This window comes from Rhinoderma darwinii, chromosome 4 (assembly GCF_050947455.1).
Source record: "Rhinoderma darwinii isolate aRhiDar2 chromosome 4, aRhiDar2.hap1, whole genome shotgun sequence".
Taxonomy (NCBI): Eukaryota; Metazoa; Chordata; class Amphibia; order Anura; family Rhinodermatidae; genus Rhinoderma; species Rhinoderma darwinii.
This window is the reverse complement of record NC_134690.1, coordinates 143,254,900-143,271,411: the sequence shown is the minus strand read 5'-3', so window position 1 is coordinate 143,271,411 and position 16,512 is coordinate 143,254,900. Positions and strand designations below refer to the sequence as shown.

The 16,512-nt window shown below is 43.4% G+C and overlaps 1 protein-coding gene across 1 annotated transcript in view; it reads right to left on the bottom strand.

Annotated features, from left to right (window-relative positions):
- The window catches only part of NAALADL2 (N-acetylated alpha-linked acidic dipeptidase like 2), a 710,493-nt gene that overhangs the window by 189,716 nt on the left and 504,265 nt on the right, over nt 1-16,512 (bottom strand). Inside the window, exon 10 of the mRNA XM_075863660.1 lies at nt 11,034-11,174. Within this exon, the coding sequence (XP_075719775.1) occupies nt 11,034-11,174 (141 nt within the window). The remainder of the gene's footprint in view (nt 1-11,033; nt 11,175-16,512) is intronic.

Genomic DNA, 16,512 nt, shown 5'->3' with positions numbered 1-16,512 from the left:
GGACACCCGGCAGGGCTTAGAAGGGAAAGAGCGCCATTTGGCTTTTGCAGCTCAAATTTAGCAGGAATGGTTTGCGGAGACCATGTCGCATTTGCAAAGCCCCTAAGGGACCAAAACAGTGAAAACACCAAAAAAGTGACTCCATTTAGGAAACTACACCCCTTGAAGAATCCATCTAGGGGTGTAGTGAGCATTTTGAACCCACAGAGGTTTCATAGATTTTATTAGAATTGGGCAGTGAAAATAAAAAAAAATCCTTTTTCTTCAATAAGACGTAGTTTTAGCTGAAAAGGTTTCATTTTCTCAACAAATAAATGAAAAAAAGCACCACAACACTTGTAAAGCAACTTCTCCTGTGTATGGCAATACCACATATGTGGTCATAAACGGCTGTTTGGGCACAGAGTAGGGCTCAGAAGGGAAGGAGCGCCATTTGGCTTTTGGAGTACAGATTTTGCTGGATTGGTTTCTGGGCGCTATGTCGCATTTGCAAAGTCCCTGTGGGACCAAAACAGTGGATCCCCCCCAGAAGTGACCCCATTTTGGAAACTACACCCCTCAAGGTATTCACTTAGGGGTGTAGTGAGCATATTAACACCACAGGTGATTGGCAGAAATTGGTGTGCACTCGATGTTGCAGACTGAAAATGGGATTTTTTTCTATAGATATGCCAATATGTGGCGCCCAGCTTGTGCCACTGGAGACACACACCCCAAAAATTTTTAAAAGGGTTCTCCCGGGTATGGCAATGCCATATATGTGGAAGTAAACTGCTGTTTGGGCACACTGTAGGGTTCAGAAGGGAGGTAGCGCCATTTGGCTTTTGGAGCGTGGATTTTGCTTGTAATAGTTTTGTATTGAGTCTTACTGGTGTTTCCGTTTATAATGTGGGGGTACATGTAATGCGGGCGGAGTATATAAGGGGCATAGTCAGGTGGTACAATAATGGGGTAAACAAAAACAATAAAATAATCCATAGATGTGTGTTACGCTGTGAAGCAATCCTTTCTGCACATGCCGGTGTCGCACTGATATATGGCGTCCTTTCTTATGCCCCTTTTGGTCCACACTCCGCACCTTTGCAGTTTGAGGAATTTTGCTGAGAAGTGTTTTCCTGGTATAATACGGGCACCGTCGCTTCCAGCAGATATGTTTGGACCCTCCCCTTCCTGGTTCCCTAATTTTAGGGGCCTTGATAATTCGCCACTTGAAACAGAAGAAATGTTCCCCTCGGGCCGGCACAACTGCATATTTTTATTTCCTGGCTTATTGGAGCCTTAACTAATTTTATTTTTTCATAGACGTAGTGGTATGAAGGCTGTTTTTGTTGCGGGACGAGCTGTAGTTTTTATTGGTACCATTTTGGGGTACATGCGACTTTTTGATCACTTGTTATCCTTTTTTTTTGGGAGGCAAGGTGACCAAAAAACAGCAATTCTGACATTATTTTTTTTAATTCTTTTTATACAGCGTTCACCAATCGTTATAAATTACATGTTACCTTTATTCTGCAGGTCAGTCCGATTCCGACGATACATAATTTATAGAACTTTTTTATGTTTTACAACTTTTTGCACAATAAAATAACTTTTGTAAAGAGAATGGATTTTTTCTGTCGCCATGTTGTGAGAGCCATAACAGTTTTAATTTTTCCGTTGACGGAGCTGTATGAGTGCTTATTTTTAGCGAGACAAGTTATAGTTTTTATAGGTACCATTTTTGGATACATGCGACTTTTTGATCACTTTTTATTTCAATTTTTGGAAGACAAAGTGACCAAAAAAATAGCAATTTTGTCAGTATTTTTTACTTTTTTTTTTACGGCGTTCACTGTGCGGAATAAATAACATAATATTTTTATAGTTAAGGTCGTTACGGTCGCAGCAATACCAAATATGTATGGCTTTATTATTTTTTTCAATAATAAATGACTTGATAAAGGAAAAAGGGCGATTGTGTTTTGTGTTATTATTTGAAACTTTTATTGTATTTTTCCAACTTTTATTTTGACTTTTTTTACACTTTTTTTTACACTTTTCTTTAGTCCCACTAGGGGACTTGAAGGTCTTGAAGGTCCAACTGTTTGTTTGATGTTCTAATACATTGCACTACCCATATAGTGCAATGTATTAGAACTGTCAGTTGTTCACTGACAGCAAGCCGATCAGGCTCCGCCTCCTGGCGGGGCCTAATCGGCTAACGTAATGGCAGATAGGAAGCCTTTGTCATAGCAATCGCCCCCTCCCCCCCCCAATCGCGTAGCGGGGTGCCGATGTTGCTATAACTTAAATGCGGCGGTCACTATTGACTGCCGCAATTAAGGGGTTAATCGGTTCGGATCACCACTGTGATCCAACCCGATGTTTTCCCCCAGTACTAAGGCTGCTAGGAGATGCAGGGCTGCGGGGAGCATCTGTGTGCTCTGTTAGGAGCACACGTGGATTAACGGGCTGCAGGCACAACAACCAGCTTTGTAGCCCGTTAATCTACTTGGGGTGGTCGTGAAGGGGTTAACCAATGGTTTGCATTTTTTAAATCTCACTTGAATTAAAAGTGATTGGGTCATGATGGCTATTGGTGGCATAGTGGTAAGATGTCCTTTGAGAATGTTGGAGATGACTGAGGGGAGAGGTGGGCACAGATAATCCCTGGAGGAACTGTTCCTGTGAATCTGACAGGAAATTTAGATTGGATGACCCAACAGGTGTGCTAAATAAAAAGAAAATTGATACTGCAACTCATAGGATAAATTATCTCAAAATAAAAAGGAAAAATGGGACATTACATCTTTTGTTTTTTCTACAAACTAATGTTTGTAAAATAAATGTTAGTGCTGCATACACTTCTTAAACGAAGACTTCAGTAAAAAAATCTTTTATATAGTTCTTGAATGTGTTATCTAACGGTAAACTCTTTGTGATCCCTGTATTTGCTGTCACAGCCTTCCCTGTATTTACTGGCAAATATACTGTCAACTATAATATATACTTGCACAATCTGTATGTTATGTATGCTTGACAAAAACTGCGTGAGTCGAAACAGTGCATGCATTTTTTTGGGGGCTTTATTAATAAACACCTGATTTTTTGCCACATGGATGCGGTCACTAATCTCCTTTCGATGGATATGATGGTCTGACAGTTAAGATTTTATGGACATTGCTGAATTTTTTTGTATCCTTTGAATTTTCCCAAGCGAGTGCTGCAGGCAATCAAAACCTTATTCTATGTAGGTGTCATTAATGTAAAATCTTGCAATGACTAGAGATGTCTTTACATAAATATTGCTTATCAAAACGGTACAGCATACTGTCATGGACATCGCTTATATGGGATAATTATCTCAGCCCCATTGCAAAATATGATGAACTATCACGTTTTAATTTATGTTATCACATTATGGCGCAGGCTCAGGAGCTGATCCTGCACCATACAGAGCGGGTGTCGGCTGTTTAAAAAGGTTGACACCAGCCTGCGATGGTAGGCCTGCCACCTGCCTCAGATGCTGTGGTTAATAGCAACTGCGGCATCTGAGCAGTTAGACAGAGGGAGGGGGTTCTCTTTCCCGATCGGACCCCTGCAAAAAAAATTGTGGGATACCGGTCGGTTGACATGGCAGCTGGAGGCCTATTAAAGGCCTCAATGTTTTTCGGTGATCCATTTTTAAGTCTTGCCAGTATGTATTGAATGAGCGATCCATAGATTTCATTATTATTTTCAAAAGGTCTGTGCTGTGGTATAAAGACCAGCCCTTCTAACACATATTATTTGCGTATGGCAGACGCATTTAAATAAGGAGGATTTTGGATTTTTTTCGATTGTCTAACAAAAAATGTTCCCAACTTTTTTCAGCACTGGCTGATAAAAGGTGGACTATCCATTGCCATAATAGACTCAAATGCTTTCTTTCTCATCAAAGAAGTCATTGATGAACAAAGGTGCTATGCTATATTAGTATGTGTACTTAATGCTACATTTACACTAGTTTCTATTTATGCCCTAATCTCTAGACAAAACAAATTCCTTTAAAGGGTTCTTTCGAACCATACATTAAGGCCTTCCATAAATAAATCCACTCCCATTGTCCCCACACTTCATAAGCACAAACTCTATGATATATGACGTCTACAGCACGAAAATGAAAGAGATTATATATTCTTTTTTCATCCCCATAAAGTGTATAGTTGAATATACTTTTTTTTCTTGTGAATTGCTCATTCCCTGCATTATCTCCACTAAAATTGGAGTACTGTCTTGATCTGCTCATGCTCCTATATTAATGGTGGTGCAGAAAAACTTCCACTTGCCTCATAACACTGTGTAGCGTCATATTATGTATTGCACCACCCCAAATATGCACCTTCTATTTTATAAGCTCAGATTATTTCTTGAATAAGGATAACAACCAGACAACTGATATTACTTTATAGTGTGCTCATAAGGCCACAATCAGAGGTTATTTCATAAAACAAACTTCCTATGCTATGAAAACTAGAGAACAGCTTTAGGGGAGATTCACACGAACGTTGCGTTTTTGCGCGCGCAAACAACGCAGCGTTTTGCGAGCGCAAAAACCATTTGACAGCTGCGTGTGTCATGCGTGTCTGATGCGCGGCTGCGTGATTTTCGCGCAGCCGGCATCATAGAGATGAGGCTTGTCAACGCCCGTCACTGTCCAAGGTGCTGAAAGAGCTAAATCTTTCAGCACCCTCGACAGTGAATGCCGAACACAACAGCGAAAAACCTGTAAAAAAAAAAGATAAAGTTCCTACTTACCGAGAACTTCCCGGCCGTTGCCTTGGTGACGCGTCCTTGGTGACGCGTCCTTGGTGACGCGCCTCTCTTGACATCGGGCCCCACCTCCCTGGATGACGCAGCAGTCCAAGTGACCGCTGCAGCCTGTGATTGGCTGCAGCCTGTGCTTGGCCTGTGATTGGCTGGAGCTGTCACTTGAACTGAAGTGTCATCCCGGGAGGTCGGACTGCAGGAAGGAGACAGGAGTAATCGGTAAGTTAGAACTTCGTTTTTTTTTTACAGGTTAATGTATTTTGGGATCGCAAGTCACTGTCCATGGTGCTGAAACAGTTTAACTCTTTCAGCACCATGGACAGTGACTATCTCCTGACGTCGCGTACCGATAATTTTTTTGCCGGGATCGGCCAAAACGAGTTTGGCCGAACCCGGTGAAGTTCGGTACGCTTGTCCGGCTTCGCTCATCGCAAAGACACTCCGTTTGGATGTTCGGAAACAGAAAAGCACGTGGTGCTTTTCGGTTTTCATTCATCCTTTTCACTGCTGTTGCGCGAATCACGCTCGTCCCATGGAAGTGCTTCCGTGTGGTGCGCGTGATTTTCACGCACCCATTGACTTCAATGGGTGCGTGATGCGCGAAATACGCAGAGTTATTGAACCTGTCGCGCTTTTTGCGCAGCAGACAAACGCTGCGCAAAAAGCACGGACTGTCTGTACTGCCCCATAGACTTGTATTGGTCCATGCGTGCCGCGTGAAAACCACGCGGCCCGCACGGACCGAATACACGCTCGTGTGAATCCCCCCTTACGTACAGATTCAATACCAATTCTGTTATCTTCACAGGCTTAACAAAGTCTCCTACTGTGCTAATAGAGCAACCAAAATGTCTCACACACAGATTTTTGCATGAGCTTAAAGGGAATGTGTTGCCAGAAAAACATGTTTTTTTTTTTTTAATTAAACATTTAGTGTGTAGGTGATTAAACAATGTTCACATTTTTTTTATTTTTTTCATGAGTCAGGAAATATTATAAATTAGATTCTAATTTATAATATTTCCCATTGCTGGTCACTAGATGGAGCTATTCCCAAAATTGCAGCATTGCAAAATTGGGTAAAAAGCCCTCGCTCTAGTAAGCTCTCAGCATCCCCCCCTCCTTTATCCTGGCTAGTGCCGGGATAAACGAGGGGTTTGAACGGTCTAACCTCCTACACTGTGTGTCACCATTTTTTGAGCTAACACACAGTGTAGTAGGTTTACATACAGTAGTAAACGTACACAAACACGAACATACATTGAAATCTCTTACCTGCTCCTGCCGCCGCGGCTCCCTCCGGCCCGTCCGCTCCATCTGCTGCCGCTGGTCCAAGTGCACAAGTCCGGAAGCCGCGACCGGAAGTAGTAATCTTACTGTCCGGCCGTGACTTCCGGTCCACAGGAAAATGGCGCCGGACGGCGCCAATTTCAAATTTGACTGTGTGGGAGCGGCGCATGCGCAGTTCCCACACAGACGGCGTACACAGAAGTGAATGGGACGGGACCCGTTCGCAGTCCCTATGGGACTGTGGCTGCCGTATTCCATGTCTGTATGTGTCGTTAATCGACACATACAGAAATGGAACAAAAAATGGCAGCCCCCATAGGGAAGAAAAAGTGTAAAAATAAGAAAAAGTAAAACACAAACACACAAATAAATATAAACGTTTTTAATAAAGCACTAACATCTTTAACATATTAAAAAAAAAATTGTGATGACACTGTTCCTTTAACACATAAACGCATGATTTAACCTCATGTAAACTAAAAATGACATACTATTGGCGTGGTAATAAACCAGGTGCTCTACTTGCAAAACAACACAAAGGCACTCTGCAAAAATGTGTATTCCTTTTATATTTATGCAAAGATGGATAGAATAATGGACCTACAAGGGATTGTTTACATTTGACCAGATTATTACGCATGCCTTTATAACCTCTCAAAATACTTCTCTACCCCACAAACTGAGCATTCGGGTATTATGGCCTTTCTAGACCAACAACACCTGCCTAAAATTTCCCCTCCTCAAATAATGTTTCAGAACAGTTTACGGTTTTAAGAAATTGTGACTTTAACTCTCCAAGTCCAACAAGTCTCCAGGCGCAGATGGGCTTACTAATAAGTATCAAAAGGCTGATAAGACCATTCTAGCCCCTTATCTTGTTAGATTGTTTAATGCAGTGGTATGGATGGGAACTTTTCCTCTGGAAACGTTGAAGATCAACGGAGGAAAGTTCAGGGGCGTCAGGAGCCAAGGAGAAGGCCCATTCTTGGGGCCCTTCCTGGAGCCGGGACATAATTATACCCACCCACTGGCTCTCAGAACCTGAGGAGTCGGGCTTTAAACGAAAATAGAGCCTACAACTCTCCCGAAAGGAGAGAAAAGTCTTCCGGTCCCCTGAGAACCGGTCAGGCAACTTGAGGTGGGGTTCAAGAGGTGAGGTGAGGGGCACTACCATGGAAGCATCAGGCTGGTTGACCCTCTGAGCCAGGGCCTGGACCTGTAGGGAGAGACCCTGCATTTGCTGAACCAGGGTCTCAAGGGGGTCCATAGTAGTGTGAGGGACCAGGATAGAGTAGGTATATGGGCTTGTGATTATGTAATGAAGGGGGTAAGGAAACAGACAAGTGTGCCCTAATCTACCCGCCACTCAGTCCCTGCCTACTTGCAACGACCCGCCCTAGGCGACGGGGTACAACTGGGCGACGGTCCCTACGCTCAATAAGTGCACGACAGACAAACAGACAAGGGTACACAGAAGCAAGGGAAAAGGGGCAGTTGCCCACGGCAACACCGTGAGCAACAAGAGTGGTGAACGAGCCGAGTCAAACCAGGAGTGTACGAGGTACCAAACGCAGAGCAGGAGAGTAGTGAACCAGCCGAGTCAAACCAGGAGTGTACGAGGTACCAAACGCAGAGCAGGAGAGTAGTAGTAAGCCAGGGTCAATATGAAGTGCCTCCCTCCTTAAACGCTGCTCCCCGTCCTTGGCTCCCTCGAGGAAACCTCCTGTCCCCGTTCTCACCCCTGAGGGGGTTGAATTCGAGGTGGCCAAGATTGTGGACAGCAAGATGGTCCAAGGCCCCCTCCAGTACCTGGTCCATTGGTGAGGATACGGGCCTGAGGAGAGGACTTGGGTACCCGCCCGGGATGTTCATGCTGGGGTATTGGTCAGGAGGTTCCACCTTCGTTTCCCCAATAAACCAGGTCCATCTAGAAAGGGTCCGGTGGCCCCTCATAAAAGGGGGGGTACTGTTAAGGATCTGCCAGGCACAGCTTCTGTATCCACGCCCATAGGTAATCAGTCTGCACCTGCTTCTATGTCTGTGAGACTGACTCCATCTTCCACCACTCAGGATGGCAGGCTTAGGAGTGGGAGAGCCTATCACAGCCTAGCCAGACGGAGCTAGCTCCCGCCCTCTGTCTATTTATACCTGCCTTTCCTGTGCCTCCTTGCTTGTGATTCTTCTCGTTTTGTTTCCTGGCCCTGCTGCAGCTTCTTGAACCATTTGACCATGCTTCATATTTACCCTGGCTTACTACTACTCTCCTGCTCTGCGTTTGGTACCTCGTACACTCCTGGTTTGACTCGGCTTGTTCACTACTCTCCTGCTCTGCGTTTGGTACCTCGTACACTCCTGGTTTGACTCGGCTCGTTCACCACTCTTGTTGCTCACGGTGTTGCCGTGGGCAACTGCCCCTTTTCCCTTGCTTCTGTGTACCCTTGTCTGTTTGTCTGTCGTGCACTTATTGAGCGTAGGGACCGTCGCCCAGTTGTACCCCGTCGCCTAGGGCGGGTCGTTGCAAGTAGGCAGGGACTGAGTGGCGGGTAGATTAGGGCTCACTTGTCTGTTTCCTTACCCCCTTCATTACAAATAATGTCTCGAGATCTTGCAAAGTCTTGCTTTCCATCCTACCAATACCATCATCTCCAGTGATATTGTTCTTAAAATGTTTCCCCAGGCCAACTTACGGGCAAAGAGATTGACATCCTTGGCCCAATTAAATTCATCAAAAGCAGCGACTGGAGTGTAAGACAGGCCCCTGCGTAAAAGGGTCTCATGGTGTAAGCTCAATGTGGTCGATGAGATATTGCAAATTTGCATCTCATCATTTCCATTGGTAGGTGGTCTAGTTATTAGTATCATTGTTTCAGACCCCAATGTAAATTCGGTGGTCCTAAAAAAGGAAACCCATTTAAAGGGGCAGCACTGACGGCGCCTGTATTGATTAGCTGTCTGGTATTTGGGCGAGGGGTCGATGGTACACTTGGAGTGGTAGATACAAAGGGGTGGTAGATACAAAGGGGTGGCAGACACAAGACTGAGTCCGTCACTTTATCAACATTATCTCAGAGGTGACTACAAGGGAAACACCTTCTCTGCTCTTTATTTTGGATGCACAGAAGGCAGTTGACCGGGTCCATTGGACTATCTTAAAGAGCTGCTATGTAAATTTGGTTGACTTAAGGTTGACATCTATCAAGGCTTTATATTCCTTTCCACTTTTCCATCTGCCCAGGTTTATACTTTCGAAACACTATCCACTCCATTTATTATTTCTTATGGTACCCAATAGGGATGTCCTCTGTAGCCAATACGCTTTGCTATGGTAGTGTAGCGGTTTTCCCATTGTATTTGTTCAATATCAAATATTGTTGAAATTACGATAGCATGTACCAAACATCACATAGGTTTATTTGCAGATGATGTAATCTTATGCCTATCATTATAAGAGATCGCATATTATAGACAAATGTATTTCAGTGAGCTAGTATAAAATGAACGCCCCCAAATCTTTGATTCTTAATACGGGGGTCCCAATGGCTATGAAGGCCAGATTGCAAATCTTATTCCCTTATAGATGGTCAGATTAGGCTATTCCGTATCTAGGGATTACTCTTACCTATCCTTTGAGTCATTTGGGTTAAATTTATTTTAACTCTTTAACTAACACATTACAAAAATACATTAATATTTACAGCAATCTACACCTGTTCATGGCTTGGTTGTATCTCGGCGGCAAAAATGCTTTTACTAGCCAAGATTTTTTATTATTTTCATAACATATCTTTTATGTTATCTAGGACAGTCCTTGCCAGTCTCCAAAAACTGATAATGGGATTTTTTGGGAGAACTAAAGAGCAAGAGTAATCAGCTAAAATTGTGTACCTTCACACCTCTCAAGGAGGGTTAGTATGCCTATGCATAACTAATTACTATTACACTTCCCTAATAGACAAATTAAAATGTTAGTGGTTGAGTGACTCCCGTCAACATTGGGTAGAGATAAAATCTAATGTCGCCAAATATGCCATATTATCACATATTTTATGGTCCTTAAGACTACCTGGGAAACCTTCTACTTTTCGCTCCCCTACGATTATGGCTAGTATTTTTACATGGGGAAAAGTTGTTACTCTCCCTAATATTCTTCCCTTTAGGTTTTGTGATCTCCCTAATGAAGACATTCAACACTCTATCCCAAACTCTGATTATACAGTTTGTATTGACAAAGGTATTTGTAAATTGAGAGATATTGAAGGATCCTTTTTACTTACTTGTTACCATTTCTAAAATGTCTTTTTCACATGCCATTTAAGGAGTTTTACAAATACTTGCAATTAAGACACTTTGCGTCCCCGTTAAATGTTACTACATTATACCCTAGTACTTTGTATGAAATATGGGCGGCTGCTTACATACAAAGTGCCAAAACTTCATACTATCCTACCCACCTAGTGGCATCTAAAAAACTGACTCCAAACTGACTATATAAAATGTACTCACATACTTCGAATATTTGCTGGAGGAGCAAAGGGCATGTTTGGTCTTTAAAGCATTTCTGGTGGTCCTGTAATCTTATTACGCCATTGTGTGCTTCAAGGCTATGTACACCTTTAAAACATTTTTGTTGTTGTTTTTCTTATAAAAAAAAATGTGTATCAGTTTATTTGATGCAACTTTTAAATTAGTTTCAACAATATACATTGTATTATTGGATGTGCTACTTTTTTTTCATTGTATGATATTGACTGGTAACCTAATAAACAAAAAAAATACAACTAAGCCCTCATATGGCTATATCTATGGAAAAATAAAAAAGTTATGGCTCTTGTAATGTGACCATGAAAAAATGAAAATAAAAAAATGAAAATTGTCTCCAAGGGGTTAAATTACAATACTTCAATCAACATTGCTCAAGTTTTAATACATATAATATGATTTGAATTTTGGAGTACCTTGTCTTTATTATCTTCAAAAACAAATTGTGCAGCTGGGATTCCAAGCCGGTTGATGAAGAAATCATTATCTCCTTGTACTTGTATAGCGTTAACGTTGGCCGTGTAGCAGGCTTCCTTTGGAGTACAGCTTATTTGCATCTAAAATTAAAAATGGAAAATATTAACCTTGTTGATAAAACTGATCTTGTATATAGTTTGAAAACTCCTGATTGTGGATTACAGTGATCTTGCTACTAGAAGTACCCAGATAAAACGTTTGCAACAGAACAGCCAAATGCTTACACTTTATTTCTGTGTAGCACATACAATAGCAAGTAGAGAAACACAGGGAAAGTGAATGGTGGTAAATCTTAATAATACAAAAAATACCCTCTATTATCAAGACATGCTCTAAACTGAAAATTGAAAAGAGGTTGTACAGTGACGGAAACCAGTGTCACACTGGGGCTGCTTGGATACTCTGAGGATCCACCCTTCATCTGTAAGGGACATTCACTTTTATCTGTATTGTAATTTTTATTGCTATTGTATAAACAGGACATTTCATCAAGAAAGAAGATTTTTTTTTTGTGAATTAACCCATGAGAAGTAAACCTTAGTGGCAAGTGATTGGCTCCAAAGTCAGCGCCAACTGGAGCTGTCCTTTATGGACCTTTGCTTCCCATTATGGTGTAATCGTACAATATATATCTCATACAGTATATTATTCTGTTCTTGAGGAATATCCTCTTGCATTTTATGTGAAAAATCTCATTTTAAATGTTCAACAAGGGAGTTGTGTTTTAAAAGTCAAATCTTCAATGGTTCTAAGTTTTAGTATTGATCATATAAGGGATAAAAAAAAATTGTTTCAACATCAGCCAGAACAAATAAATGCAAATTACTATATCATACTTAATTTATAGTGACAGCATAACCTGACCTCATCGAATTATAACTTACACTTGCATTTCCTATTTTTCAGTAAAATGCCGCGTAGCACAGACCTAAGCCAAATAAATTAATTTATGTTGAGAGACTCTTCAATGTCCTGCTACTTCATAAAAGGCATTCTCATACAGTATAGTAAAGCAATACAATATGTAGCTATTCTAATTATATTAGATAAAATATACACCGTCAATCCGGCCTGACTCCATCAGAAGCACACACTCTGAGGTTGGAATCAGTAACCCAGAGTTATAACTAGGCATTCCTTCACCTGGGAAACTATTTAGCTGGCCCTGTATGTGTTATGACTGTGGTTGCGGACCGCTACTGCTCATCTTCGGAGAACAGTCGCGACAGCAACTTACTGGCCGTCTGCCAGCAGCTCCCTCCCCGGAGACGCCAGCTGGCGCGGCCTTCCCGTTCTGGACTTTGCGATGGACTGCTCGCCCGCACGTCCCCGGCTGTAAAGGGGCAGTGCACACTCTAAAAGTTCCCTAACCTATCCCCAAGATCACCCTGGACTATAAAAAGGGCTCTGGCCTTTCCACTTCTTGCCTGTGCATTGTTGTAGTTTTTCCATGTTTGTATTGCAAATAGTCCCTTAGTGTTTTCCTGCTCCCAGTATCCCCGTGCCCTGCTACGTGTCTCATGCATCCCGTGCTGTGGTTAGTTCCTGAGCCTGTCTAGTGTCGGAGTTGTGTTGTGTCGCCTGCTGGGATATACCACGTCTGGCGTCATCTGCCACTCCTGGTGCCATCCGCCACGTCTAGTGCAACCTGCCACACCTAGCCCCATCTGTGCCAGAGCCTCTGCCGCCATCTGGACTATCTTAGGTACCCTTGTGCTACGAACCTCTTCCATAGACTTTGCATAGACTGAGATTTGGCCAGCTGCCTCTCCGCTATGGCGGAGCGGCCTGATGGGTCCACATACCCCTAGATCGTGATAGAAAGCTCAGGCCAAGGAACCTGCTGGCCAATCTAAGACCACAGTTCAGGTGATACAAACGGATATGCGTGACCTATGTGCATGCCAGGAACAACTCCTCGTGGCTGTAAACTCCATCATCGCACAACTGGATGAACCCCCTGTCCCCCTGCTACCGTTCCACTGCCCGTTATTCCTCCTGTCTGTTCCAGATCCACAATTTCACTGCCTCTTCCCTCTCGCTATGATGGTGACCCTAGAGCCTGCAGAAGGTTCATGAATCAATGTATTATTCATTTTAGACTATGAGCTCATCTCTTCCCCTCTGATGAGTGAAGGTAGCGTTCATTATTTCCCTTCTCACTGTCAAGGCTCTCGCATGGGTAAACCCCACCTTGGAACAACAGGGACCTGAATTCTCGGACCTAGCCTTATTGTTAGAGACTTTTGGTACTGTGTTCGAGGAGCTGGGCCAAACATCCTCTGCAGCAGCCACTCTGCTAACCCTCAAGCAAGGAGGGTACACAGTAGGAGAGTATTCTATCTCCTTACGTACCCTGGCAGCAGAGTTGGCATGGAACAATGAGGCATTGGTGGCGACTATTTGGCAGGGACTGTCCTCACACATCAAAGACGAGCAAGCAGCCCGCGATCTTCCCTCTACCCTGGATGCTCTGATCCAGTTGGCTACCCGGGTCGACATGAGGATCCAGGAACGTGCTCTGGAGGTTCGGTGGGAGAGACGTTTCCACAGATTAGCACCCTCGTTCCAGAGACCACTATTGCCTCCTCCTGTTGCTCTACCAGAGGAGCCTAAGCAGGTACACAGAATCAAACTCTCCGAGCAGGAGAAACAGACTCTTCAGGTCTGTGTCTGTATTGCGGCCTTGAGGGCCATTTTGTGTTTCCATGTCCACGAAAGCCGGGGAACTCCAGCCCCTCCTAGGTGGGACAACGCTAAATGTCACAGCCTCTCCCAAATTATCTATTCCTGTTACTATCATCTCTGGAGATACATCACACTCCTCCTCTGCCTATCTGGATTCTGGAGCAGCTGCAAATTTTATCCAGCAGGATCTAGTGGATCGTCTACATCTACCTACATCTACACATAGTTCTTCTGAAGAGACCCCTGGCTGTTGCCTCGGTGAATAGACTATCATTGCCCGACCCTATTGTGTCCATCACTAAACCACTGACAGTACAAATCATAGTTCTTCACTAGTCATGCCTAAAGCTATTAACCCTGTCCTGCTGGGCCTGCCTTGGCTTCATCTAGACGCCCCGGTTCTCAACTGGAATTCTGAAGATGTCCTCCAATGGGGCCCAGTTGCCATAGCTGCTGCCTGCCACAGGTTCGTCCTGTTTTTCGTCCACTGCCTCAGTCACTCTCCGATCTACCGTCTCATTATGCTAATTTTGCAGATATCTTCAGCAAGAGGGAAGCGAAGACTCTTCCTCCTCATTGCATCTACGACTGCCCTGTTTATTTACTCCCTGACGCTTCACCACCTCGAGGGCGAGTTTATCCTCCTTCCCTACCAGAGACCATAGCCATGTCCACCTATGTTAAGGAGAACCTCGAGAGAGGGTTCATCTGGAAATCTTCCTCCCCGGCCGGAGCCAGATTCTTCTTCACGAAGAAGGAGCATTGATCTATTCGTCCATGTATCGACTACCGGGTTCTGAACAAAATTACGAATGACCCACACTATCTGCAGCACAACCACCAACTCTGTGTGTGTTCTCACGGGAGAGAACACAGCGCAAGCCGTCCTGACACTGTCTGCAGCTGATTGGACTGTGTCAGAGCGAAGACATCACGCCCCCTTGCCTTTTAGTTAGTTAGAAACGCTCCATTGACAGTTCAGGGGCTTATTTACATATCGGGCGCCAAATATAACGGCACCGATATGTAAATAACGGAGGGAGTTAGAAAAATAATTTTACATGAGACAGGGTTTGTGAAGCCCTGCCCATTGCATGCTGCACTCAGCTGTACATGTTTTGGGAGGTGAAAGGTTCTCTTTAACTCCGGTTTAGTAACTCCACTTAATCCACAAGCCACTTAGTTTAGCAAGTCCAAAACAGAGCAAGCCCAACTGAAGCCTGCAGGCGAATTTATATTACCTGAGAGCAGTTAACCCCTCCCCCCTAGTCAGCTGCACAAAAGGACAGAAGCTTAGAAGGATAAAAGGGTTTTAAATTGTGTCAGTTTTTCTAACTTCTATTAGAAAGCACTCAATTCATATGTCAAACACAGTTTCACACACCGTATCACACCCAGGAATACAGCATGCCAATCCAGTTTAATAACTCCAATTGATCTACAAGCCACTTAATTTAGCAAGGCCAAAATAGAGCAAAGAACCAATGACAGAATAAATGGTAGGTGGAGGAGCCTTAAGAATAATTTTAAAGAACTAGGCTACAAGCTGAAGGGAAGGACCTCCAAGGTTGTATTCTCAGGAATACTGCCTGTGCCACGTGCATCACAGTAAAGAAAGCGGGAGCTCAGGGAGTTAAATGCATGGCTTAAGTCTTGGTGTAGAGGAGAAGGCTTTTGGTTCCTAGAGCACTGGGCTGACTTTTCATTGGGGTACCAACTGTATTCCGCAGATGATTTGCACCTAAACGGAAGGGGGTTTGCTGTTCTGGGGGAGAGAAACATAGCTGGGGTGGCAGAGCATTTAGCTAGGGCTGAGGAGGGAGGTCAATGTAGAAAATAAAGGGGTATTTAGGTACGAGAGGGGTCATACTATATTGGTGGGTGGAGAAATAGACTGTGGGGAGAGGACTAGACAACAGGATAAGGAGATCCTTTTGTTGAAAAACCGCAATGAAAAAAGCCTAAATAATGTCAAATAATCGCATTTCTGATACTGAAATTGAGAAATTGAAAGGCAAGTTAAATGTGTATGTTCACAAATGCCAGAAGTCTAGCAAGCAAAATGGGGGAGCTGGAGGCCTTGGTACTGGATGAACATATAGATATAGTTGGTGTTGCTGAAACATAGCTAGACTCTTCACACGACTGTGCTGTAAATCTACAGGGTTTTACACTGTTTCGGAAAGCCGGGGCAAATAGGAAAAGCAGTGGTGTATGTCAAAAAAGCCAAGGTCTGAACATGTGGGACCCCTAGATAGTGGTAATGGGGAGTTGGTCACAGGGGATCAAGAGAAGGCAGAGTTACTAAATGGGTTCTTTAGCTCTGTATATACAACAGAAGAAAGAGCAGCTGATGTAGCCGCTGCCAGTGCTGTTAATATATCAGTTGATATACTGAATTGGATGAATGTAGATATAGTCCAAGCGAAGTTAAATAAAATAAATGTACAAAAAACCCCGGGACCAGATGGGTTACACCCTAGAGTTCTTAAAGAGCTTAGTTCAGTTATTTTGGTCCCCCTCTTCATAATATTTAGAGATTCTCTAGTGACTGGTATAGTGCCAAGGGACTAACGCAGGGCAAATGGGGTGCCTATTTTCAAAAAGGGCTCTAGCTCTTCCCCAGGTAATTATAGACAAGTAAGCTTAACATCCATTGTGGCGAAAATGTTTGAGGGGGTTTTGAGGAACTATATACAGGATTATGTGACAAAAAGGTGGATGGGATTA